At 40.5% G+C, this 26,764-nt stretch overlaps 1 protein-coding gene across 1 annotated transcript; it reads right to left on the bottom strand.

Annotated features, from left to right (window-relative positions):
- Positions 1-2,424: 2,424 nt before the first annotated feature.
- LOC122117259 (olfactory receptor 14J1-like) lies at positions 2,425-25,344 on the bottom strand. The gene is given in 4 exon segments (XM_042690963.1): positions 2,425-3,217; positions 3,220-3,356; positions 24,797-25,002; positions 25,283-25,344. Coding segments are annotated over 2 exon segments (915 nt in total). The 5' UTR covers position 3,356; positions 24,797-25,002; positions 25,283-25,344; the 3' UTR covers positions 2,425-2,438.
- Positions 25,345-26,764: the final 1,420 nt, after the last annotated feature.

Raw genomic sequence — 26,764 nt, 5'->3', positions numbered from 1 at the left:
CTTTGCCCACAAAGACAACAGTTATGGTGTATCTACCCAGACAAAGGTGAATGGGAAATCATTTCCCCTACATCAGGGGACTAGAAAAGGACATACATACATCTGTGTTATTGATAGTATTTTATACTAATAGGGTCCATTAAATAGAGGAGCTCAAAAAGAAAGAGAAATCATGGTTCATAGAAAACATCAAACTTGGTTTCCTGAGCCCTCAGTGGTATTTTCTGCATGTTTTTTTTTCTTTCATGCGATTGTTTCTAATGCATTTATAAGATTATTTCTTTGTTGCTTTGTATGTCCCTCCCCCACAGTATAACCCCTGCTTTCACTGTATTTGATGTCGGTATAATTTGTGGAGGGGAAGGGGAAAAACAAGTCGTTTAAATAAGGATACAGGTGGACCCGTTGCAACAATGAGAAGTACAAATTGTTATGTCAAAAACGAACTTTACAACTTTGGTGTGGGGGGGGTTGGATTGGGTGGTGGGGCGGGGGGAGGATGGGAAGGGATGGGAAGGGGAAACAAAGAGGAGGCTACAATGCTTGATAAGAAATGTACTCATTATCTTGCCCATGTATTGTAACTCCTCTGTACAGTATTTTCACAATAAAAATTAAATAAAAATTTTTTAAAAATTACAAAAAAAGTCATAAAAATACTGGAGAGAAACTCTTCAGTATTGCTTCCACAAATGGAAAAGTAGAATTAGAGACAATGTTGAAAATCTGGTGGAACAGAGTCCCATTTTTTTTTTTTTACTTTCTGGGGAAAAATGCAAAGAGAGGAAAGAAGATTTTAAAAAGATCTCACAGTACCTGGGCTAATGTGTAACTGACATGCTTAATGGCTGCCTAAGAATTGCCTCTATTGTTTACACTCTGGACAGTGGCCAGACACCTTCCCGCTCTGCCCACCAGGGGATTTGGGTTTGAGTTTGTGAGGAATTCAGTGAGTGGCTGACAGGGTCTATGTACTATATGTAAGCTTGCTAAAGAAGAATGTTCAGAGAAAACTGGGCGTGTTGGTTCTAGTGGGGTGTGCCTCCTTCCCACTGTGGTAAACAGTCTCACTCCAGAACAGATCCGCCATCAGCATGGCCAGTTCTCCAAAGAGGAAGACAAAGAAAGGAAATCTCTATGCAATGAGAGGTCTCATTTCTGTCTGTCCATTCTAGAAAATAAAAGGCATGGCATTCCTGCCGTAGGCTGTGCTGAGGAGTCACCAGCTTTTATCTGTGGGTGTGCAGGGTGGTGAGAGACCTTCTTCACCTGTCTCTGGGCTTGTGCAATTTGAGAAAAGCAAACTGACTCAGACCTTCACTCACAAAATTCAGTGAGGATTTCCATGGAAAGCTACCATAGAAAGGTCCATCCAACAGCTCCTCTAATGATCATGTCCCATCTTGCCTCTTACATGGACTGGCATAATTTTATGTACAAAATCAAGAGTGTTGTAATTCTTTCTCATGTGGCCATGTTCTGATCTGGGTCATGTGTGTTTCTTCCTGGTTACCTCAGCCTTTATGACTTTTCTGGTTTCCTAACAAATGAGATTCAGATTGCTAACATCCAAGAAGACCCTCCTAGAGCAGGGATCCATTGATCTTTTTATCTTCCTTTCTAAGCCCATCTTAGACTGTGTTTCTGCATAGTTCCACACTTTCTTTTTTTTTTTTTCTTTTTTTTTTATTTAATTTTATTTTATTTGTGAACATACTGTACAGAGGGGTTACAATTACATGGGCAGGATAATGCGTACATTTCTTACCAAGCATTGCAGCCTCCTCCTTTGTTTACCCTTCACATCCCTTCCCAGCCTCCCCCCTCCCCCCCAATCCCAATCCTTCTCCTTGCCCCCCCTTCCCCCCCCACCGACGTTGTAAAGCTCGTTTTGGACATGTCAACTTGTACTTCTCATTGTTGCAACAGGTCCACCTGTATCCTTAAACAACTGGTTTTTCCCCATCTCCTCCACAAGTTACACTGACATCAAATATAGTGAAAGCAGGGGTTATACTGTGGGGGAGGGACATACAAAGCAACAAAGAGATAATCTTATAAATGCGTTAGAAACACATGCATGAAAGAAAAAAACATTAAGATACATATCTAAGGGTTCATTTTCCTGACATCACATTATCTGACCTTCTTCGCTTGACTCATACATATACTATTAATTCTTAAGGAAAAATTCCTCTAACATAAGAGATGAACACATACACTAGGAAGAGATAGTATATACCATAAAATATTGCTTTTTAAAAATGTATTTTAAAATATCTGCGTAATTGTATAGAAGAGTTGGCACTCAACAAAGGAGTTTATGAACACAATGCATCTTGGTTGCTTTTTATTGACACTACATACTGAGGAATGCTGCTAATAAAACTTTCCAGATGTATAATATTGAGATCTATCAAAGGCCTGAATAAAACCACTTATTTCTCAGTGAATTCTCTGTCCAACATTAACTTCTGTACAGCTCTCTTCATGGCCTCATTCCTCAGGCTGTAGATAACAGGGTTGAGTGTTGGGGGAATTACTGTGTAAAAGATAGATAGAAAAAGATCGAAGGCAGTTGGAGAGTCTGAAGTTGGTTTGAAATATTCACACATGGATGTAGAGAGGAAAAATGAGACAACGAAGAGGTGGGGCAGACAGGTGGAGAAGACCTTGGACCGGCCTTCAGCAGAGGGTATTCTTAGAACCGTGGAGAATATGTGGATGTAGGAGAGGGCAATGGAGCCGAAGCAGAGGAAGGCTGCCATAGACAAGACAATATCCACTCCAATGACTGCAAGGTAATCATTGGAGCAGGAGAGCTTCACTATTTGAGGGACATCACAGAAGAATTGGTGAATCACTTTGGCTCTACAGAATGTGATAGAAAACATGACAGCTATGTACAAAGTTCCTGTGATGCCTCCACTTACCCATACAGCTGTCACAGCACTCTTACATCTTCTGGCATCCATGATGAGCTCATAATGCAGTGGGAAGCAAATGGCTACATAGCGGTCATAAGACATCACCGTGAGAATGGCCACCTCAGCCCAGGCCAAAGATGTGAAGAAGAACACTTGGAGCATGCACTGAGCATAGGAAATATAGCCATTGCCTGTGAGAGAATTGTGAATGGACTGGGGGACTGTGACGGAGATGAAGGAGAGGTCCAGAAGGGAAAGTTGCTTCAGGAAGTAATACATGGATGACTGGTGATGATGATGAAGTTGCTTGTCAAGGCCAAAGGGTACACCACCAAGAACAGGTAAGCTTGTAAAATCTGCAGGTTGCGATTCTCTGAAAACCCCATGAGGAGGAATCCATTCATTTTGGTTTCATTTGTTGTAATCATTCTGAAAATACAAATTGTATTAACACCTGGAAAATGAAATCATTTTGAAATTCAGTGAAACAAATTTAAATAAGCTACCCATGTGTTAATCACTGTTTATTTCTGCAGTTCCTAATAATTAACCCGCCATATTGGAAATCATATATATGTATATGTATGTGTGTGTATGTATATATATATATATTTTTTTTTTTTCTTTTTGTGCCCATACTGGACTTGAATTCAAATTCTTTTTTTTTTTAATTTAATTTTATTTTATTTGAGAACATACTGTACAGAGGGGTTACAATTACATGGGCAGGATAATGCATACATTTCTTACCAAGCATTGCAGCCTCCTCCTTTGTTTACCCTTCACCTCCCTTCCCAGCCTCCCCCCTCCCCCCCACCCAATCATACCCCCCCCCCACCGACATTGTAAAGCTGGTTTTGACATGACATTTTGTACTTCTCATTGTTGCAACAGGTCCACCTGAATAGTTCCACATTTTCTACCCACTGTCTCTCAGGATAGATTAAACATTCCCAGTCAAAAAGTCTGAAATCTGAAGCCAACCTGAAACCACAATGCATACTGACCTCATGTGATGAGTCGCAGTGAAAACTCAAGCACTAAAAGCACGGTATAAAAGTCCCTGCAGGATGTATGCATACGATATATATATATATATATATATGTATATATATATATATATACACACACACATACACACATATATCAATACTTTTTATGCTTAGACTTTGTTTCCTTTCATAACATAATTCGATATGTAAATGCAAATAATCCAAAATCTGAAAACTCCAAAGGAGTTAGTTATGCAGGGTTTTTGGCTAAATGATACTAAACTCCTAACACCCTGGTACTTAAACTGTTTTGTCTCCCTATTATGTGCTTACACACACTCTGAACTTTTCCAATGCAAGACTCATCCTTACTGTCAGTGGTTATATATGTAGTCATCAGTGTGGTAGCTTTCTCCTTAGCTAGTGCTGAATTCCTCAATGACAAGGACAATACCTACAGTATTCCCAGTTGTGCATCCATTAGGGTCTTAGATTCATTGTCAAGCTAATAATAATATGAATGAGTTGACCTCCTCCTCCCGCTTGTACTGCTTGTGTATGTTCTTGTTAGTAGCATCTGAAGTCACATATGAACCAATGCTATCATTTTCAAGTGATGTAGAATTAGAGATGAATTCATTTCAGCAGCTTTCATTACCCTAGTTAGAATGGCATGATAAGATGGGGAGGAGGCTAAGAATATACTGGTTTTAATAATCAGAGAGAGAGGAAGTAAGGACAGGTGGGAGAAAAAAGATGGCAAGTATGTATAGTTTTTGAAGCTAGGTTCCAAGAATAAAGAATGAAATAGATGTACTGACCTGGCCAGTCCATAGCCAGTCCTGCTTAGTGGCTATCAACTCTGTGGCCTTGGTTGTGACTTTTAATCTTTCTTTGGTTTCTGTTTAAAGCCACAAAGGAAAAGTACAATCAAATTTCTAGAAAAGATTTTTTTTAACTCCATTTCTCTCTCATTCCCCCAAATAAGTTTTAAGTGGTTTAGTTTTTTTCTCTTTTTTTGGCCAAAGGTAGTCATGTACATTTCTTTTTTTGGGGGGGGAGGGGTCCGGTCGTGGGCCTGAACTCTGGGCCTGGGCGCTGTCCCTCAGCTCTTCAGCTTAAGGCTAATGCTCTACCACTTGAGCCACAGCGCCACTTCTGGCTTTTTTCTTTTTGCTTATGTGGTACTGAGGAATCGAACTCAGGGCCTCATGCATGCAAGGCAAGCACTCTACCACTGAGCCACCTTCCCAGCCCCCGTCATGTACATTTCTTGGTTGTATGCCCCCCCAACACACACTCCTTTTCTTTACCATAAACACAGGTGAATCATTGTACGCTCCCACCAAACACCCATGCTTACTGGAAGTGACCAAGTTTTAAGTGTTTAATGAGGGGGCTGGGACAGGAAATCTATGGAAATCATGTTTCTTTTTGAGACACTGCCTGGGTCATTTAAAAATAAACATCAGAAAAAGGGAAATATTAACTTGTGTCAGGGGAACATTAAAATGACAACTTTTGGGCTGATCTGGGATTGCCTAAGAATACAAAATGAATTGGAAAAGTTGTGGCCATCCTACCTATTGGAAAAAATATTCTTCTCTTTCATTTCATCTCACCAAATAGAAATGATGCAATTAGTTCCTCTTCAGTTCCTACTAGTACAAAAAAAAAAAAAAAAACTCAGATGCTTATAAGTCATAGACCAAGGAGCCAATAGAGATGCTAACAGCTAAGCTTTGCAGAGATGTTGAAATCATTTGAGCAAAGACAGTGTAAATACACTTTATTACAATTTCTATTTTTATTTTTATTATTTGAAGCAGGTAGATCTATCCAAGACCTTCAAACTTAGCTTTTAAATTTTGGTCATAAACCTCTGGGCACTCTATCCTTGTGATATAGTGCCAATGAGAGATTAAGCAAGAAAATAAACCTAGAAATGAGTAGCTATCTTATAATTAGTAAGCACTCTCCTTCACATAAAATTCCATGTTGGTTTCTAATAGCCACTCTTTATATGCACCTAGGACCTTTCATCTGAAATGCTCACAGCCCTTTTTGCTTGCCCAGTGCTAATCCTCTCAGGATTTTTGTGAAGGAACCGAACCAGAATGTCCATCCATAGGCATCTTAGAGCCCTTCTATCTCTCACCCCTGGATAGTTGTGAGTGGCTCTTCTTCCTCTGGTTACTGCCTTACTCCTAATATATTGAAGGGAGGTCTGCAGGAAAATTCAGTCACAGCCACATGGGAGGGAATACTATAGGTGGGAAGGTCATTCACTGGAATTAGATCTGGCCGCAAATCTTAGCTTTGCTATTTAAGTCAATTAGCTAAGTGCTTTGAGCTTCCATTTGCTCATCTATGACCAAGAATGTAAGATAATACTATGGTTCTTGGCCTATATTAAGAAGTGAATAAATATTTGCTTTCGGGGTATTTAGCCACATTATCCTGCATATCCTCAACTTCATTGGATTTTTGAAAATAAGCAATGTTGGGTCTATCTAATACCTGATTGAGGGTCTGCATGGGAATATTGGCTATAGTAGGCACTCATTCGAAGTTACATAAAAGTTACGTACAGCTAATGGCCAAGCTACAAAGCTAAGAATAAAAGATTTATTTAAGCACAATTATTATCCTCTTACTTCAAGACACCTGCGTTGATTTTCCAAATCCTCTCACGTTCTGTATAACCTAAGAAGATGTTCCAAGATCATATGATTTTATTAAATACCAGTAAGTTACTAGTTATAGAGATTTGTTGACAAAATTTCCTGTACAAAATTTTCTGTTCTAGACTTGAAGGTATTAAATATATGCTATAGATTTCTTTGGATTTTTTAGAAAGTAAAAGTTTTATGAATTACCAATACTTAAACACAAAACAGTTGTGTATTTTAGGTCTTACATATCATTTTTGTGTGTGTGCACTGATGGGTACTGTCCCTGAACTTTTCTACCACTTGAGCCAGCACATTTTTGGCTTTTTTTTAGTGGTTCATTGAAGTTAAGGGTCTCACAGACTCTCCTGCCCAGACTGGCTTTGCACTGTGATCCTCAGACCTCAGGTAGCTAGGATTACAGGTGTGATCCACCAGCACCTGGCAATATTTTTGTAAATAGTATATTAATTGTGCAAAGATAATAAGCTCATTATGACACCTTCATACTTTTTTTTTTTTGGTCAGTTGTGGGGCTAGAACTCTGGGCTTGGGCGCTATTCCTCAGCTCTTCAGCTCAAGGCAAGCGCTCTACCACTTGAGCCACAGCGCCACTTCTGGTTTTCTAGTGGTTTATTGGAGATAAGAGCCTTGTGGTCTTTTCTGCCTGGGCTGGCTTTGAACCGTGATCCTCAGATCTCAGCCTACTGAGTAGCTTGGATTACAGGCGTGAGCCACCAGCACCCAGCTCCTTCATACTTATTTTTAATGAATTTTATTTATTTATTTTTTTTTTTGTCGGTCGTGGGGCTTGAACTCTGGGCCTGGGCGCTGTCCCTCAGCTCTTCAGCTCAAGGCGAGCGCTCTACCACTTGAGCTACAGCGCCACTTCCATGAATTTTAATTATGCTCAGCTTCCATCACATCGCATGCCCGTCTCCCAACTCCAACTGCTCTTCTTCCTCTGTTCAAATAGTCCCCTTCTACTTTCATTTTTGCTCTCTCTTTTGTCTTTCTTCCTTTCTCATTCTCTCTTTCTCTCTTTTTTTTTAGGGGTGGGGGGCAATGTTAGTCAATACTTGAGGCCTTGCACTTACTAAACACACTGAGCCACATCCTAAGCTCTTTTTGCTTTAATTTGTTTTTCAGATGGGATCTGAAGCTTCTGCTTAGGTTGACCTCAAACTGTAATTTTTCTATTTCCACTTCCCAAGCAGCTGGGATTACAACATCAACAGGTTTGGCTCATGTCTTCTATGATTTTAATTCATATTCCACAAACGTGTTTCTATTTTCTTGTAACAGCAACACTAAAGCAAATTTTTAAAAAAATTTCCTTGTGAGTTTCTCAATGATCCATTGATTATTCAAAAGTGTATTATCCAATGTTCATATGTTTTTAAAATTTCTATAGTTCCTGCTAACAAATTATGTGAGGTTTTGTGTGTGTGTGTGTATGTGTTTGTGTGTGGTTGCTTTTGTAATTGTTAAGACATGCTTTAAGGCCTAAGATGTGATCTATTTTGGATAAAGTTCATAAATTGCTGAGAAAAATGTGTATCCTGTAGTGATTGGGTAGAATATTATATAGAAGGTTAAATAGACTTCATCTATGGAGCCACTGAAAACTGATTTCTTTGCTAATAATTTTCTTTTCTTTTTTGGGGGGGGGGGGGCGTCCAGTCGTGGGGCCTGAACTTTGGGCCTAGGCGCTGTCCCTCAGCTCTTCAGCTCAAGGCTAGCGCTCTACCACTTGAGATACAGCGCCACTTCCAGCTTGTTTCTTTTTGCTTATGTGGTGCTGAGGAATCAAACCCAGGGCCCCATGCATGCAAGGCAAGTGTTTCTACCACTGAGCCACCTTCCCAGCCCCTAATCATTTTCTTATTTATAATAATGGTGAAGAACTTAAAGAGACAGCTGCTTTCTCTTTAAGTCCAACAGTGTTTATGAAATTAGATGCACCAATATTTGCTTAATTTATATTTACAATGCTTATATCTTCTTTTATTATTTTATTGTTAGCAGCACAGAGTTTTGAACTCAGGGGCTTGAGTTTTTGTCAGGCAGGCAGTCTTCCTAGTGAGTGATCCCTTTAGCATGTTTAGTGCTGGTTATTTTTTTAAGTAACTACCCTTAAAGTCACCTAAGTTGGCCATGATCAACCTATTTTAGGTTCCTGTTGTGGCTAGGATAGTTTCTATCACCAAATCCAGGTCTCCATTGAGAAGAAGTCTCACAATTTTTTTTTTGCCCAGGCTGGCCTTCAGCTGCTACCCTCCCAGTCTTAGCCACCAAAGCAGTTAGGAATACAGGCATAGACCAGCAGTGCTCAAGTGGTTATATCTTCTTGATGAATTGCTTCCTTTATTAATATGTAATGACCTTCCTTATCCTTTCTGACTACTTTTGGCTTGAAGTCTGTTTTTTCAGATATTAGTATGACCATTCCTGCTTGCTTTTCAATTCCATTAGCTTAGAAAATAGTTGTCTATCTTTTTACTTTCAGTCTGCATCTCTGCCAGTGAGAGGAGTTTCATGCAGGCAGTAAGCAGTTGGATCTTGCTTTTTATTGAAAAAAAAATTCCATGCATCCTGTCTCCATTTTTAAATTAGAGAATTATGACCATTTGCCTTTAGATTGATTATTGATAGTTACATTAAAATTTCTTTCTTCAAATCTAATAACAACAGATACTGGAGGGGATGTGGCCAAAAGGGACTGTTCTCACTCTGTCTATAATTCTAACATGTTTTACACTTTTTTTCTTCTGCTGTCAGCAATTCAAGCAACCTTTCAAAAGTATGTAGACCTTAGATAAAAGAAGAGATCTTTTTTAGTGACAGCCTGTAACTCAAGAACACTAGAGTTTTAGGAGTACCAAACCATTAGCCTGACATTTGAGCATCTTCCAAGGGAGAGAAAAGCAGTAGTTACTGTCCTTGTCCCTACAGTTCATACTTTTATTGGAGGTACAAAAGAACAATACACAAGATACAACGAGAAAACAAATAGATTGCTATATACACACTTTACAAAAGTTTAGAGAATGAAGAAACTAGAACAAGAAATAGACTGCAAAATTTCACTAGACTGAATCTTTTGAAAATTTATAAGTTAGAGTAGGGTCTGAATCTTAAAAAACAAAACAAAACATAACAAAACTGAAAAATGATGCCTTGAAATCATTTTAGAAACATTTCTGTTTGGCCCCAAGAGCAATTCTGGAACAATTACATTTTATTTTACCATATTGCAAAGTGTTTAAGTGTGGGGATCTGTCAGCCATTCTCTTTTCCACCACAGTACAAAGCTCGGCTGTGCCCAAGAAGGTCACAAAATAAACACATGGTATTTGAATTTCCCAGTCAACTCCTATTACGATTGTTAATGAGACCAAATAAGAGGTAAAATTAGGTGAGATACAGAAGAAAACTCAAAACTAATTAAGAGCTCAGTACCTAAATGTTTGAGAGTCTAAACAAAAATTTTGCTCAGTAAAGAAGATGCACACAAAGTTTTAGGAAACTTCATATATCCGAAACACAGGGATGTACATGTGCCAGGCATTAGCTAAGAGGTGAGGTACATTAGGAGAGATTTAGACAGGAAGGCATTTGAAATGTGTCATTTAATCCATTATATTGTTTAATCTCCCTTTTCCATGCTGCTCTTTACATGGTTTGGGTGAAGGAGTGAGGAGGTAGAGTCAATGAGATCAGGGACCTGTTCAGCAGTCCTCGATTGATCACCCTGTGTAGCCCTGTCCCGCTTCACTGACCAGATTAAATGACAGGAGCATCAGTACCTTCCAAGGAATGGTTTTCCTTTATGCATCAACTCTCACCTGTAATCAGGATGCTGAACAAGAACTTTATAAACACACTGCTCAGACCCAGGTTACTAAAGAGGTCCAAATCTGTTTAGAACCAGTGGAAAGCAATGACTTTAACATCCTGGTCAGAAGTTCCTACTACTAGAAGCCAGGCCAGAGCTGGGTTGGTATGATTTGAGGTACATCATAATAACCTCCCTTACTCTCTCCCACCAATAAGCAAAACAATGTAGTATAATGACAAAAACTATGAGGCCTAACTACGTAGAGGGGGTCAAGGAAGAGTTCAACTTCAAATCCTGACTCTGCTACTATCTATGTTAACTTGTACCATTTACTATGCCTCTCTGGGACACACTTTCTTCATGAATAAAGTGGTGCTAATGTCATTATAATGCATTACATTGTTCTGAGGACTACATGAAATCTCTTACTAAGAACCCAGTATAATAGGAACCACATTATACCCACTCAGTATGTGATACCTTCTAGGACTCCTGAGGTCACTATTAATATTTTGATACTATTACCTTTGACCTAACAATGCATCATCATCTTTTGTAAGTAAAAACATATTGGTCACCTCTCTGACCATCCACAGATAAAAGCACAGATAAGTTAACTACTGTCTCCTGGAACTAAAAATCTTATTAGGCAAATTCCCAGCTTACTCTTTCAATCTGGGCAAGAATGTTGCCCAGAGCAGCATGAGACAGAATGTCTTGGAGAACATTTGATCACTTCAGCAGAATTTTAGGTATAAAGTTAAACACGGAGAGAAATGGGTGTCTCAATTGATCACAGTAACTAATTTAGAGGTTCTGCTTATGTATCACAGTATTTTAAGAATAATGATTGCTGCTATGCACCAATGGCTCATGCCTGTGATCCTAGCTACTCAGGAGGTTGAGATCTGAGGATTGTGCTTCAAAGCCATGAGATTCTTATCTTGAATTAACCAACAAAGAGAGAGGAAGAGAGAGCTAGCTGAAAGTGGAGCTGTGGCTCAAGTGCTGGAGAACTAACCTTGAACAATAAAACTCAGTGACCAGCACAAATTGTATTTTGTTTGCTTATTTGTTTTTGTTTTTTTTTTAAAGACTAACAGTTGGGGCTGGGAAGGTGGCTCAGTGGTAGAGCGCTTGCCTTGCATGCCTGAGGCCCTGGGTTCGATTCCTCAGCACCACATAAGCAAAAAGAAAAAAGCCGGAAGTGGCGCTGTGGCTCAAGTGGTAGAGCACTAGCCTTGAACTGAAGAGCTGAGGGACAGCGCTCAGACCCAGAGTTCAGGCCTTACGACTGGACCCCTCCCCCCCAAAAAAAAGACTAACAGTTGTTCACATGGGCGTTTTTGAACATTAGCAGAGGTGATTTGAATCCATGCTGGCATATAAGACATAATAAGAACAGGAAATCACAGAGCAGGAGTACAAGATTCTCCTCTGAGAAGGCCTGCTGCCAGTGTCAGGCTTCCAGTCTTCCTTGTCTGCAGCAGATGCCCAACTGGCTAGACTTGGTAGAGAGATCTGACCAGTGGGTCGAGATGGAGCCACTGACAGTGAGTGCCTTAATGAGCCCTCCAGGATGTTGCATTCAGTGTAGTGGAAAAGATGGGAAGAAACAGAAAAACACCAAGCAACTGAACTCCATTGCCCAGAAACACAAGAAATAGATCAAAGACCAGAGAGAATTCTTTTTGTTGTTGTTGGGTCTTCAGGCAGGAAGATAAAATCAGGGTTTTCTAGTCATGCATGCTTTTTTTGTTATTCCATGAAACACATAATCCATAAGAAGTTTTGAGTGACATGTGAGACCAAGAATGTGGTTTTGATCATCTATTAAATAGTAAGTAGAAAATAAGTGCAGTTGACTTCTATTAGAGCCTATCTGGAGATGCTAATGCTATAAATACTTTTTATAGTTGTCTAAAATTGCTAAAAGTGGTACAAAATATTGTCAAGACTCCAGCCTTCTGAGGGCTCACATGCTAGGGAAAACAGCATGAATTTGCCCAATAACTCACTTATACTTCCAAAGAAAAAAGCAAAAACAGCAAAGTAAGCCCCAGGGCTCAGGGTCCTGAATGCCTTACCCGAACTTAAGGAACCTAGGTAAAACTAACTATACTAATACTTTCTGGTCCCCTGGATGTGGAGTCTCAGTACTCCCTGGAAGTGAAGGACCTTGGCTAGAACCACCTAAATATAACCGCTTGCTCTCGACCCCAGAACTAGAGTCTCAGTCTGTGGCTTTCTCCAGTTCCCTTACTGAGTATAAATATAAAACAATGACTAGCTATTAATGGTTGTGTTTCCCTCAAGCAGAACACAGGCGATAAAAACAATAAAGCTCCTAATAATAAACTAATGATGCACGTTCCAGCCCAGTGGCCACTTGCAAATATATCCTAGATCAAAGACCACAGAGAATTCTTGTTGTTTGGTCTATAGACAGGAGGATAAAATCAGAGCTTCCCAGCCATGCATAGTTACTTGTTGTTCAAAGAAATACATAATCCATTAGAAATTCTTGGGACATGTGACACCAAGACTGTGGTTTCCATTATCTGTTAAATAGTAAGTAGGGAATGAACAGAATTCATTTATATTACAGCCTGAGTAGGGATACGATTGCTATACATATTTATTATATTATTTCTAACTATATTTATTAATGTGCCTGTTATGTAAGAAAACTGTTTCATAAAATGCGAAAAGTGGTATAAAATATTGCCTTCTCAGAGCCCACATTCTAGGGGCAATAACAATTATAATTTAATTATTTTCCATATGTACAATGTTTTGTGCACATTATTTTATTTAATCCTCATAAGAACCCTATTAAATGAATTGAGTTATCTCCATTTTACTGAAACTCAGAAAAATAAAGTAACTTGCCTAAACATACATGGTAAAAGAAACATGCCTACTACTTCATCTATCCAGACCTCCCCTCTTTTTGGCAACACTAGCTCCTTTCTTTCGTGGCTATTGTGTTCAACATAGCCCCACACCTAGTACAACAGGAACAAACAAAGCCCATACTTCTATTAGACCAGCCACACAATAGTATATTCCTGGTCACATGACACAAATAAAACTAATCAGAGTTCTTCCATAGCACCTTCAAATCACAACTAAGAGGAGAGAATTTCTTTTTCCTGACCCTTTGGTCAGTATAAAGTATAACATTGGAGCTGCTAAAATATAGTTTCCACCTCTTGAAAGATGCTAGTGAAAGGAAATAAAGCCATTATGGAGAAATAGCCAGCAAAAGATATTTAAAAGTCCTTGTTACATCAAAATTATGATTTCACTAAATTATGTACTGGTCATTGTCTAACATCCAGCTCACCAAGTACACTTTTGAGATGAATGTGGTTGGGAATTTTCTTTATGTGAGATGCAAGTGGATTTCCCCAAGGCATATGTGGGTACTTATCCACTATTCAGTAACATTCAATAGCAAAGAATATTTTCCACTTGGGGATATTATTCACAATGTAACAACAATTTCAGACACAATTGTTCATTAGTGTATCTTAATTATAAAGAACAATGAACTTCATGGATATATTTTCATGCATGGGTATAATGTACGTTGATAATAACCCCCTCACTACTCTCTGTTCTCTTCTTCTCCGCCCTCCCTTAACTTCCTTTTCTCTAATAGTCCCACTTCTACTTTCATTACACATACACTTTATTTTTTGAGATAGAGCCTCACTATGTAGCCTAATCTAGCTTCAGACTCAAGATCCTCTTGTCTAATCCTCCTGAGTGCTAGGATTAAGGTGGTCACCACTATGTCCAGTTCTAGACATACACTTTTAATTTGTCAGCATCTTATCCATTACTTCTAAGTCTAGACTCTAGACAACCAACAAGTAGATCAAGCCCTGATTTGTAGCCTTTGTTCATCTCTGTGGTGTAAATGCTTCCACTAGAGCCAAGGTCATACTCCCAACATAAAGTCAGTGAACTTCATGATGTCAGGGAGTTTGGAAGAGAAGAACATAGCATAGTGTGTCCTTCCTACAGATGCTGTAGATGTTAAAGCTAACCAGTGTAAAGAGTAAAATATAGCAAAATCACGAGGCAATAGCCAAGTTTTGGAATTCTCTACATTTGTGCCTAATACAATTTTAAGACATGAGTTGATATTTCAATTTTTAATCACAGCTTTGTTTAGCAACTGCCTAAAATTTCAAGAAAATTGAACTTTCAAGAACTAGCACTAGTGAGGCACTGATAGCTCATCCCTGTTCTACTAGCTACTCAGGAGGCTGAGATCTGAGGATTGTGGTTTGGAGCCAGCCCAAAGCAGAAAAGTCTGTGAGACTCTTATCTCCCATCAATCAAAAAGCTGGGAATGGAGTTGTGGTAGAATACCAGCCTTGAGAACACAAAATCCTAACAAAAACACCAGATCCACCACACTACAGATTCCCCTGGACTTAGCTACACTTCCCCCACTGAGTTCAGAAGCAAATAAATAGCCCCAAAGTATCTTTTCGGTTACAACCTTTGCATAACTGGAGAGGTCCCTACCAGTTATAATGGACAAAGAGAGGCTTCATCTAAGAGGCAGGGTTGAAACTCCAATTTCTGAAGGCCAATTTTCCATCCATCTCAGCTTCATTTAAAACACAACACAAAACTGCGTCTTCCTTCCCCGGTGAACAAAATGTTCAGGTATAGAAAACCATGAGATGGTCCCTTTAAGTGTCCCCCTGATGATGAATGCTTGGTCAGCTAAGCAGAGCCTCCAGCCCCATAGGAACTGAGATGATATTAGCAGCTCACAACCACCGACCCCCAGAAACCCAGCATCATTTTGTGAAACCACACTGGGTGGAGCCTCGTCCTCTCCCAGGAGAGGAAGTGGCTGCAGGAATACCACATGTGGCATTCCCACAGCAGCAGCTGGTGGTAGAGAGGACTCCCAGCCTGAGGAGCAGCTGTAGAAACTGCACCCTGGAAGTTTACTGCTTCCATAGGTGGGAGGACCCACGCTGAGCGGGACCTTAGGCCACAGAGGGGATAAACACAACATTATTCATGTCTGAGTCTCCTACCCATGGTCCCTATGTCCTTTCCCAAATGTTTAAAGAGTTATTCCCAGTATTTGTTCAAGCCTCTGTCTTCAAAAATATCCCCAAGGAGGAAGCAGAGTATTTGCTACAGTAGACCAGGGTGGAAATAGCCAGGAAAAGTCTCTCCAGAACACTTAGATGAAAGCCACAAATGAGGATGGGGAGGGCTTGGACGGAAGCCAGCCAGAGCTTCTGGTCTGCAGCTCTCCATGAGTCCTGTAGTTTTAAAATAAGGGTAACTGAAGTGCGCTTGTGTTATGGCAGGGGCAGAGAAGCAGGGATGGGAAGGAGAGGTGGATGCTCTGGGCAGCTGGAAAGGGTGAGAGGGTTACCAGGGAGGAGAGTGGTGAGGGAAATCAAGGATGCAATTCATTTAAATCTAGTTTAATGTACATTTTCTTAGAGGTGTTGAACTGAACCCATCAGTCCTCCATCCAAAATTGATTAAGACCTTGAAATGGTCCATAATTGGGGCCTCATTAATACATTCCTCAGAGTTGCAGGAGGCTCTGAAGAGGTAAAACAAGGGTTTACAGAAATGAGAGCAACAGGAGGTTGTAAAATCCCAGACCTGGCAGTTAATTCCACTTAATCAGATTGTAGAGACTGCAGGCTCACAACAAACTCTAAGGACTCCCTGAACTACATTCCTCCTCCCTTCCCCCTCCATCCTCTTCAGCAAAGCAGTTTTTCCCTCATTTTTTTCCTCTGTGTGTGTATGGGTGTGCACGCGTGCGTGTGCGGGTTCATACGCAGGTGCACATATGCACATACTGGGACTTGAACTCACACTTGAGCTCTTTTGTTCAAGGCTGGCATTCTTCCACTTAAGCCACACTTCCTTGGCTTTTTGCTAATTAATTGGAGTTAATTGGAGATAAGAATCTCTCAGGTTTGTCTGCCCAGGCTTTGAACTTTGATCCTCAAATCTCAGCCTCCTGAGTAGCTAGGATTACAGGCATTTGCCACTAATGCGTGGCTAACTTTTCTTGTACTTCTTAAAACTCCTACATCCAACACAGTAACATGCTACCTGCCTCCCAACTTGGGAACTGATGCTCCTTTCCCCTCTTGAGCACTCTCACAGTTTCTAACACAGGAATGGTTCTAGCAGCTCTGGGATAGGACTGAGTCACTTCACAGTCTCCTGTCTTCACTCTGCCTTTGCATCCCATCTCCCTGCCCACTGAGAGCATCTAGCCTTTAAAACATCTATTCTCCCTTGTTAGCTTGACCCAGATTCACATGTAATCCTTAAGAAGGATAATTCTGAGCATCCATCTTCTTCCTGCAGACCTAGGCCCTCCTGGAACTTAGGTGTCTCTCTCTGATTTCTTGGGCCTTTGAAATTGAACTAGAATTAATGCTACCAGTTTTCTTGGTTCTCTAGCTTATATAGGACAGATCATGGAACTTTGTAGCTTACTGTCATTGTGGAAAAAAAGTTTTATACTAAAACTAACTATATATCTATATCTAAATATTTATTTTATCTTATTTCATTTCATTGTATTTTGTTAATTATATTATATTTCATTGTATTATTTGTTCTATTTGTTAGTTGTGCTTCTCTGGAAATATGTGGTTGGTAAAATCCCAAATCTTGAATCGAGATATCCGTGTTAGCTTGTTATTCTTCCAAATCACTAGCGGTCTGCTAGTGTATGATTTTATTGTAGTTTTCCCTCTTTTTTCTTTCTACTAGAAGGGAGCCTGGGCTAAAAAGTATCCAAGGATCAGATACCTAAACAAAACAAGAAACAAGGGGCCCGGGGATGTCAAGTGAGAAGTCAACCTCTGAATAAGAAATGAAAAGGTCAAATGCAGGATCTTGTCAGGAATTCTCATGGTCTCTATTTCTTACTAATGTCTCCCTCCTTTTCTGGGCATTTCAGAGAGAAGTGGTATCCAGAAGGACTCTACAGTATGGAAGAATTATTGTAGCCCAACCCAACTTACCCTCAAGAAATGTCAAATTCTCTCACTCGTCCTTGGTGTAGTACTCACTTCAGATCAAGAGCAGATTGTCTTCTATGAGAGGTAATGCTTGTATTGTCTAGGCTAGAGCTGAGCTACAGACAAAAGGAGGCAGAGCTGGAGAGCAAAAAGAGGAATGGCCAACTTACAAGAAACAGTGGGACCCATAGATGGGGCCATCCTAGACTTGCAATTTCCCCCCTACTGTACCCACTAGCCCAAGCCCATCCCCACAAGTTCAATGTTGGTGAGGATAATGAGGAAAAACAGGCAATTGCATAATGCTGGCAGGAGTCCTCGTGGGTGCAGTTCTAGAGAGATATACCAGCAGCATCTAGCAAAGTTAGAAAATGCCTGCATATTGTGATCCAAACATTCTAGTGCAAGAAATATATTCCAAGTAAAGATACAACTTTACTGAGAAAGAAAGGAAGAAAGGAAAAGAGAGAGAGAAAGTACACCAAGGTTCATGTAAAAAGATAGGCAATAAAACTGCAGTTTAAAGACAAAAAAGAATTTACATATAACATTGATTTTTAAAGTCAGGGGAGGATATAAAAGAGATTTCTAAAATGAGAACTGGAGAGGAAAAAAAGAAGGGACTCTTTTAAAATTGAAATTCTCTCTCTCTTTTTTTTTTTTCCTAGGTACATTTTTGGTGCTGGTCCGGGGGCTTGAACTCAGGGCCTGGCCACTGTCCCTGAACTTTTGTGTTCAGGGCTTGGCAATACAGTGCCATTCCCAGCTTTTTAGTAATTAATTGGAGATATGAGTCTCACAGACTTTCCTGCCCAGGCTGACTTTGAAATGATATCCTCAGCTCTTAGCTTCCTCCTTAGTAACTAGGATTACAGGCCGGAAGCACCGACACCCACTTTACTAGGTTCATATTTAAAACATACATTTTAAAAATAAACAGATGAATAAATTAAATCAAACCACACTTGCTAACTCCTTTGTGGTGCCCCAAAAGGTAGTCTCTCCCTAATATAAACAGGTTCACCCAACTAGGCCTGATAAATCAGTCCTTCACCTTGAAAAAAATCTATAACAAATGGAAAAGTTACTATCTCAGAATAGCTGAACAACGCAAATGTTGATCCATAGAAGGCTAATTTCTCAATAATGCATTCAAAAAGGTTGAAAGAAGCTAGGTTGCAGGATAATGGACGGGGGTCAGCGTGGGGTGGGATTTGGAATAAGTGGCTATGGACTTAGCCCTGCTTCCTAGTAGTAAAAGAGTTGACCAGAGGTGGAGTGGGAATGAAATCAACCAACCAGGAAGACTCATGGACTCAAGGATACCAGGTATTTTAACATACTTACCTTGAGAAAGACTTGAGGAAGCTTCAGCTCTTCTATTCCCAATGACATGATGTTCTACAAAAGCTAAAACTGGGGGATTGTAAAAGCCCACTTGTTGCCAGTGGGTAGTGGTGAGAGAATGATGGATAAGCAAAGGATGGAAGGTTTATAGGCTACTGAAAGTGTACATGTCATTATACACGTTCAAACCCATAAACTACACAACACCAAGAATGAATCCTAATGGGAACTATGGTGTTCAGGTGTTGATGAGGTTTTAGTGTAGGGTCATCTGTGGTAACAAAGGTACCCCTTCAGTGAGGGTCATGGATAACAGGCAGATTGTGCATGTGTGGGAGCAGGTGGACTCCCTGCATCTATCTCTAAAAAAATGTCTTATATAATAGCAGATCCTGCTTAATGAACACTGTGCTTGTCATATGTCAAGTTAAAAACAAAATTCTGAACCAGGCATTGAGCCAGCGTCCCAAAAAGGCAGAACAATGCTGTTTTCTTAGGCTACCTGTCACCCACCACTGAAACATGTTTCATCCTGAACTGGCTTCTTCAAGGATTATCCCATTTCCATCTGGAATTTCACTCTTAAACATTCAGGGATAAAGACAAGTTTTTCCTGTTTAATGTCACAGATATTAGAGTTTTACAAGAATACCTCCATCTACTTCTCTGATGATAAAAAATAAATAGATTGAACTTTGAAATATTTTTTAGTTAAGCTTCTGACTTTAATTGTAAACCAGGTATGTGTTCAAGCATCTGAAGCTTGAGGTAGGTCCATTCACTCCCTAAGGTTTGCTGGGCTTTGCTCCCTAGTGAAGTCACCGTGAGAGCCTTGCTTGTATATCCACACACACACACTTGTTTCCTTCTCATTCAGGCTTACTAAGCATTTTATGCGTTTGCTAAGTCTATGTGTTGTTTATGAGAAAGTATAACAGGACTCTACCTTAACTTTTGCTCCCCACTATTTTCAAGCCTCTTGTGAACTCTGACGAATCCATTTCTTTCTTTCTTCTTCCAAAACAACAGAAACTAACTCTAGCTATTTAAACTAAAATGACATGTATATGAGGATGGATATATATATATAATATATATATTACATATATATTATATATATATACACATATGGGTTTCGGAATTCAGATAAACTGTAAGAACTGGAAAGCCCGGCATAGGACAGTCTCTCTGTCTTTCCTCAGCTCATTCATTAGTTGCAGTGCTTTCTCTCACACACATTCCCTCTCTTTCCCTCCCTCTCTCTGCCTTATTCCCTCACTTCCCCTCCCCCTCCCTCTCATCCTTTCCTACTCCCTCTTCTTCTCCCTCTTCCTCCCCTTCTGCCTCTCCTTTCTCCTGCAGTTACTTTCTCTGCTCCCCACCCACACAGTGGGATGTAATGACCCTTTAGCATCCAAATGACCAACTACACAGAAAGACAAACACTTACTACAGAACCCCAACCCCAAATTCCAGGAAAGCATGGAATGTTGTCCTAGCCTAATGGCTGTCAAGCAGGAGGAGAGGGTCTTAAAATTATGGGTCATCTGAGGGAAACAGCTAATGACTAGGAACCCTCCAGGGTCATCTGGACAATGAGTAAGAAATATTTACTCCTCTGAAGAGTTAAGATTTTGTTTAATTCTTATTTTTTGTTGTTATTATAAAGGTGATCTATAGGAGGGTTATAGTTACATTAGTCAAATCATGAATACATTTCTTTTTAGACAACGTCACCCTTTCTTTTGTTCTTTCCCAGTTTTCCCTCTCATACCCACCCACAGTTGTATAGCTCATTTTCAACATAGTGTCTAGTGAATACCACTGCTGCACCTGTTCCCATCATCTCTGTGCCCCTCTTACGCTCCCAAGGACAACTATGCAAACACAATAAAAAGAAAAGAAAAACAACAAAGAACAAAATCTCTTGTTTCCAATTGTGGGAGTTCATTCTGATAAATGTTGTTTTATATGATCAGAGGCACACAGGCATTTCGTCTTTGTGATCCTCCCCTAAGAGCGTCCTCCTTTGGTCTCACTGTGTACGATGGCAGAGAGACCTGGATAATTTATCATGTCCTGGTGTAATTTTGATCTAGATTCCATATATATAAGAGAAAACATGCACCATTTATCTCTCTTAGCTCGACTTATGTAACAAAATTTGTTCTAGGTCTGTCCATTTCTCTGTAAACAACATAATATTATTCTTTATAATAGCTGTATAAAATTCCATTGAGATTTAAGAGCTGAGCATGTTTTCCAAAAGTATATGTTTTGTTTTCATTGACATGAAACAGATCACAGACCTTAGAATCAGACCCAGTTAGCTTTGAGTATGTGCTCAGTCACTTAATAACCAAAAACGGTTGAGTAGCCACGTGTCTCTAGTTCTTAATTCTCCCATCTCTGAGATGAGGGTGGCTGTGAATGTGTGATTCTAGCACCTACCTGAAGCCTTCACATCACCATGGGTTCTCAGGAAATGTTGATTCTCCTTTTCCTTGAGGTCGTGAGAGTAACCTTTCAACACCACCAATAGGTCATGTCATTCTCTTGCTTAACACTTGGACAGCTTCCCATTGCCCTCAGAATAAGGTCCTATCTCCTCAAGATAATATTCAAAGCTTTTACAGTTCTCTCTTCTCCTTCTATACATCCCTGCTCACTCCTATACCCCAGCCACAGCAAAGACAGTTCTTGGCACCATTCACACAACTCTCCTCCACTGCCCATCTTCTTCTCCCAGCCTTGAGTGCCCTAATGCCTGAGCTTCCTTAGAAACCTTTCCTTAAGAAATTCTTTTGTAGCCATTACTTTTAGTCACAAGGGAACAACAGTTGGTTCTGCACCATCCTGGTCAGGACCCCTGTTTGGCATTCCTGGAAACCAACCAGGCAGTTTGAATTATCTAGAGACTGCATGGAAAGGCAGCCTTATCCCACTGCTCATTCCTAGAATGTTCTGCCACCACCACCCCAACCTGAAATAGAGATGTCAATACCTCTTCACAACTTCTACCCAATGGTTTTTAATTTTACCCTAGAACAGTCCCCAAATTTGAAAGCTTAAATCATGTATCTTCTTTCCCAATGCCCCAAATATCTTTCCATTCTGGAAGATTCATCATCCTGTAACATCCTCCAAGCTGTTGCTGTTCTCAAGCCTGGCACTCTTGAGTAGACTAGCTACTACTTTCCCCACTATGATCCCCACAGACCTGTGTAGCCTCAGATCAAGTGGCCTTGACATTCAGGTGACTCACATATCTGGAACCTGTGAACTTTTGGTGAGCCACATTCATTCCAAGCCCCTATCATATGACCATCTGTCATGCCAAGTTCCACCTTTCCCCACTCCCAGACTTACGCAAGTGACAATAGTTGTACAATTCACCAAGAGCAGAGACTAGAAGATGTCAAGATTTGTGATCTCTAGTCCATCACAGCAGTTCACGTGTCCACAATTTGTTGAACAGAAGGCCTTGTGTGTGTTAGTAATTATAGTAAATATGACTAATACTCTGTGCAAGGCTTGGGACTAAGAAGTATACAAATCTTTTCTTATTTCCCCTTCATAAGCCCTTGAAGACTTTACAGACAAGGAAACTGAAGCTTAGAGAGATTAAGATATTTAAGACACTGGTCCAATAGAATGGAGGGTTAGATCAGACATCAAAGCAACAAAATCTCAGCATATTAAATATGACAGCTGTGGGTTCTAGTGTTTCATTCCTAAAATTAGGAATCTTCAAATCTCACTGACAAAACTTGATTTTATTTAAATAAAGAGAAGGATTCACATCAATCAGATGCAAATAATATGTCTCCATCCTCAAGTATTCCTGTAGGCATGATGGTTCTCTCTTACAAGATGTTCAAAAGTCATGGAGCTCTGGTCTCACTCTTGCCCCCACATACCCCTTTTTTATTTTTTTTCTTTCACTTTTTTGAGGGGAGGAATTTGGGGGAAGTAATACATGAAACAATTAATGCAGCAGAGTACATCTAAGTGCTCAGAAGTTGTTTCTAAGTCAGTGGGCAGGGAATAAAAGGTTGTATGATATTGAATCCTTATTTACCACGTCCTCTTTTAAACCTGAATGAAGTGTGAGAACAGATCTGGAAGCTTTGCAAAGCTTCTGTTAACATTTTTTTCTGCTCTTCACCATTTATGTAATAAAACTAGGTCTCTGGTTGATTAATTTCATGACTTCTTGTCAAACTGATTCAGATCTGCAAATTGCAGTAAAACTTTTATTTATTTAACACAATTCCAAGGGCTTCTCATATTCAAATTTTAAAAGACAATAACTTCTTTTTAGAAACTTAACTATGAAATGAAAAAGGGCATTGGTTTGGTTAGTCTCCATGTAAAGAAGAACTCATGAGCTTAGTGTGCAGATTACACTGCTCTGCTTAGGCCTGGCAAGTCAAGACATTCTCTGTCATATCACTTCCCCTGTAGCTCATGAATAATGGAGAGAACTTTGTCCACCAAACTTTTCACCCACTCCCAAAGATCAGGAGGACTAGAGTCTGTCAGCCAATATTCTGGACAAACTCTCACTATGGACATTTGTACTGATTGAACTCAGATCTTATCCTGCTTGTTCTGAAGTCGGATCAGAGATCTACCTGCTGACTATGTGGCATCCCAGAAGATTTGGAAATATTCTTGATGTGAGTATGGGATAGGAACAGGGGAATTCTTGAGGCCTAGGAAGGAGAGGAGGGCTCCAAGCACAACATCAGCATTAGGCAAAATCTGAGCATTGTGCCAAAGCCTTTTCCAGTTATTTCTAAATCCATGTGCTTTTCAAAGGGAGCTCAGGTCACCTCAGGGGTGAGGACACACCAGTTACCTATATGCAGAGCCAGTATCTCTGGGACCAATTCCTCAAATGCTCCGTCATTTTTTCTCCTTATCCAGTTTCTACTTCTCCATCAGGATCTAGTTTATTTTCATCAAAACCTCTCCATCAAACCATCTAGCCATCATAACCACTAGCCTATGACAGCATAGTAGTTATCTAGTAAAGTGGTTCTTGACTAGGAGCAGCCTGATGGATTCTTTTAAATTTTTTAAAATATAGGAACGCACACACATAAATTTACGCACAAGTAAATATATGCATATTTATATCTTTTTCATATACTTACCCAAAAACTGTTTCCTAAGAACCTACTGCTGCCCGCTTCTGAGTACACAATGGGGAGCAACATTACCAAGGTCTTGACCCTTATAGACCTTGCACAGGACCGACCATATGTTTTATGGTAGGATTTTAACTGGCAGAGGTGGTCAGAAAAGCCAGAGGCTCCATGAAAGCAGAGATAGTTCTGTCATGGTATGCCACAGTGCTTCACTCTTTCTCCAATATCACTCTGCTTCGGGCTACTCATGCCACAGAATCAGACACACTGGCTGCTGGGTGAAAGGCAGGGATGAAGTACTGACCACAGAATCAAGATGCAGATCGGGAGTCTAGAGGGGCCCAGTCTAGTTAGAGAGGAACTGAGTAACTGGATCTTTTTTTTTTAATTTTTAGTATGTTTTTTATTGTAAAAATACCGAGCGGTTATAGTTACATGAATAAGGTAATGAATACATTTCCTATCAAGCATGGTTACCTCCTCCTTTGTTTTTTCCCTGCCATCCCTTCCCTCCTCACCTCCCCAACTCCTCTCCCTCCCCCCCCCAAAGTTACAAAGTTCGTTTTCAAGATAGTGTCTTATGCATCTCGTTGTTATGATGGGTCAACCTGTATCCTTATTTCCGCATTTTGTTATTTCCCTTCCCCTCCCCAAATCAGAAAAATGTGAGTGACTGGATCTTATTTGCATCAAGTCTGAAGTTTGGGGCAGGGTTTGTACATCTTAGCACAGCGGAGCAAGACATTATAACAAGTACTTGAGTAATGGTAAGCCGAGCAGGGAGTAGGAAATAGAAGAAAAACAAAGTTTCCTACCTCTTCTTTTACTTGAAGAGAGTAGTTAGAAGCCCAGCTCGAATGAGATAAAGGAATCAAAAGGAGAGTCCTGACCAGCATGACCGCAAGGCAGCACTTGTAGCTTCAGGCATAGCTGGATCCACAGTATGCCCTCAGTCGTCAGAAATCTGTCACTTTGTCTGAGTTTTCCTTTGGGGCCTATCTTCTTGCATGGATATTTCTCCCTGTGTTAACAAAAACAGCAGTTCCCAAATTACTCCATACCCATTCAGCAACTTCAGTGGAAATAGTCTCCTAACACTTGCAGTAACGTCTTTCATGATTGAGCCTGGCTTAGCCCAGTCTGCTCTGCTTTATCCTTCATGCAAAGCCAGAAGAACAGAAGACTTTGGCTTCTACACACAGGGGCTGAAGGCTCCATGGGTCAGATCAAGCCCACCAAAGCTCAGGCGCTAACTGTGTTAGGAAGGGTATGTTTCATCCAAGGAAAATAAAGCATGTCACCAAGAGGTTGCGCAGAAAGAACAATAATTGTCCCCAAAGCAGGCAGCTAGTGCACCGCTGCCTCCAAAGCTGCTGTCTTTACTTTGAAAGACTTTCATTTCCTCAAGAGCAACAGCAAAATTGCGGGCATGCTCAGTGTAACTTTTTGGATCGTTTGCCCAAGGGGATTGGTACAAAACAGAAAAATTTGACATCATTTCAAAGTTTGATGAAAGATGAGAGGGAGAAGAGAAAAATCCCATCCGTTTCAGGTCTTGAATAGTAAAAGCAGAGTGAGAGGGAAGGGGGTAAACACTTGGGATGTAAATGTAATGAACAAGAGAAAATAATTAAAGAGGAAGTGCTTCCTCTCGTTTGTCAGCTGGGCCTGCGAGGAACAAGAGAAGTACCTTCTCTGGATCCTCAGCTGCTCGCTGCCTTTCCAGCTACCTCCTCTGGAAGAATGAGGCCTTAACAACCAGCATGGGGTCAGGGCTGGCCTCCACCCAAGCCTGAACAGTGCCCCCATTGAGGGACCTCAGGGGCAGCCCTGGATGCCTCTCTCTTCGCCTGTTCCCCTCAATGGGCTATTTGTGGGTCTAACAAGGACTAGGAGACACGCTGCCCATCTCCTCCGAGGTCCCAACAGCTGCAGGATTCCCCAGGAACTACACAGGGCTCCTGCACATCCCTGCAAAGAGACTGATGGGAGGATGCTGGATTCAGAAAGGGTCTCTGGTGATCTCTTAGATGAGAGAGAGAAAAAAAAGACTTCTCAATTCATTCTTTTCTCCCAGCCCTTTCCCCCACCTTCTGGGCAGCACTTTTTTTATTTTTTTACCCCCTAAAGGATTTGTAATCCTGCCGGCCCCACCCTCCTTGTGGTTGGGAGAGAGAAGAGAAAGGAGGAATGATCTTCTTCCTCAGAGGAAGAGAGTTTAGGATCACATCCATATCTAAACATTCCAGCTTCGCTGTCCAATTCCCCTGCAGAAATAAAGTGACTTAGAGTGGAATGTGGTAGGCAAACACCTCTCCTCCACCACCAGGACCATAGCTGGCACAAAGAAGCAGAAGTCAATGATGTATTCTGGATTTTGCTGTGTCCATTAGGTGATGATTTCTGTGGCCTGTTGGAAAATAGATCAGGAGAATGTCCAGAACACACAGAAAAGGATGAAGTCTCTGATTTTCTACCTACATAGGCTACAGAGTTTTCTCTGTGCCTTTTCACTTAAGAGATGCAAAGTAACCCCTGTCCCAATGTCTCCTTCTAGAAGCTTGGAAATGTCCCATTCTTGGGAGTATTTCCTTATTTGTAGGTTGAAACATGTAAAGTCTGCTGGAATAGTCCATTTTCTGTGGTACAAATTCCTCTGGACTCCAGAAACTAAGCCTGATAATTAATTAATATTAGAGTACTATGTATTAGTTCCTGTCTTCTAGGGGCAAAGACAGGCCCAAGAGCAAACTCTTCTTGCTTTAAAATGGACAGAATCTGAG

Source organism: Dipodomys spectabilis, unplaced genomic scaffold (genome assembly GCF_019054845.1).
Source record: "Dipodomys spectabilis isolate Male_0828 unplaced genomic scaffold, ASM1905484v1 ptg000140l, whole genome shotgun sequence".
In the NCBI taxonomy this organism is placed as follows: Eukaryota; Metazoa; Chordata; class Mammalia; order Rodentia; family Heteromyidae; genus Dipodomys; species Dipodomys spectabilis.
The sequence above is the reverse complement of the archived record's forward strand: the minus strand, read 5'-3'. Positions and strand labels throughout refer to the sequence as shown.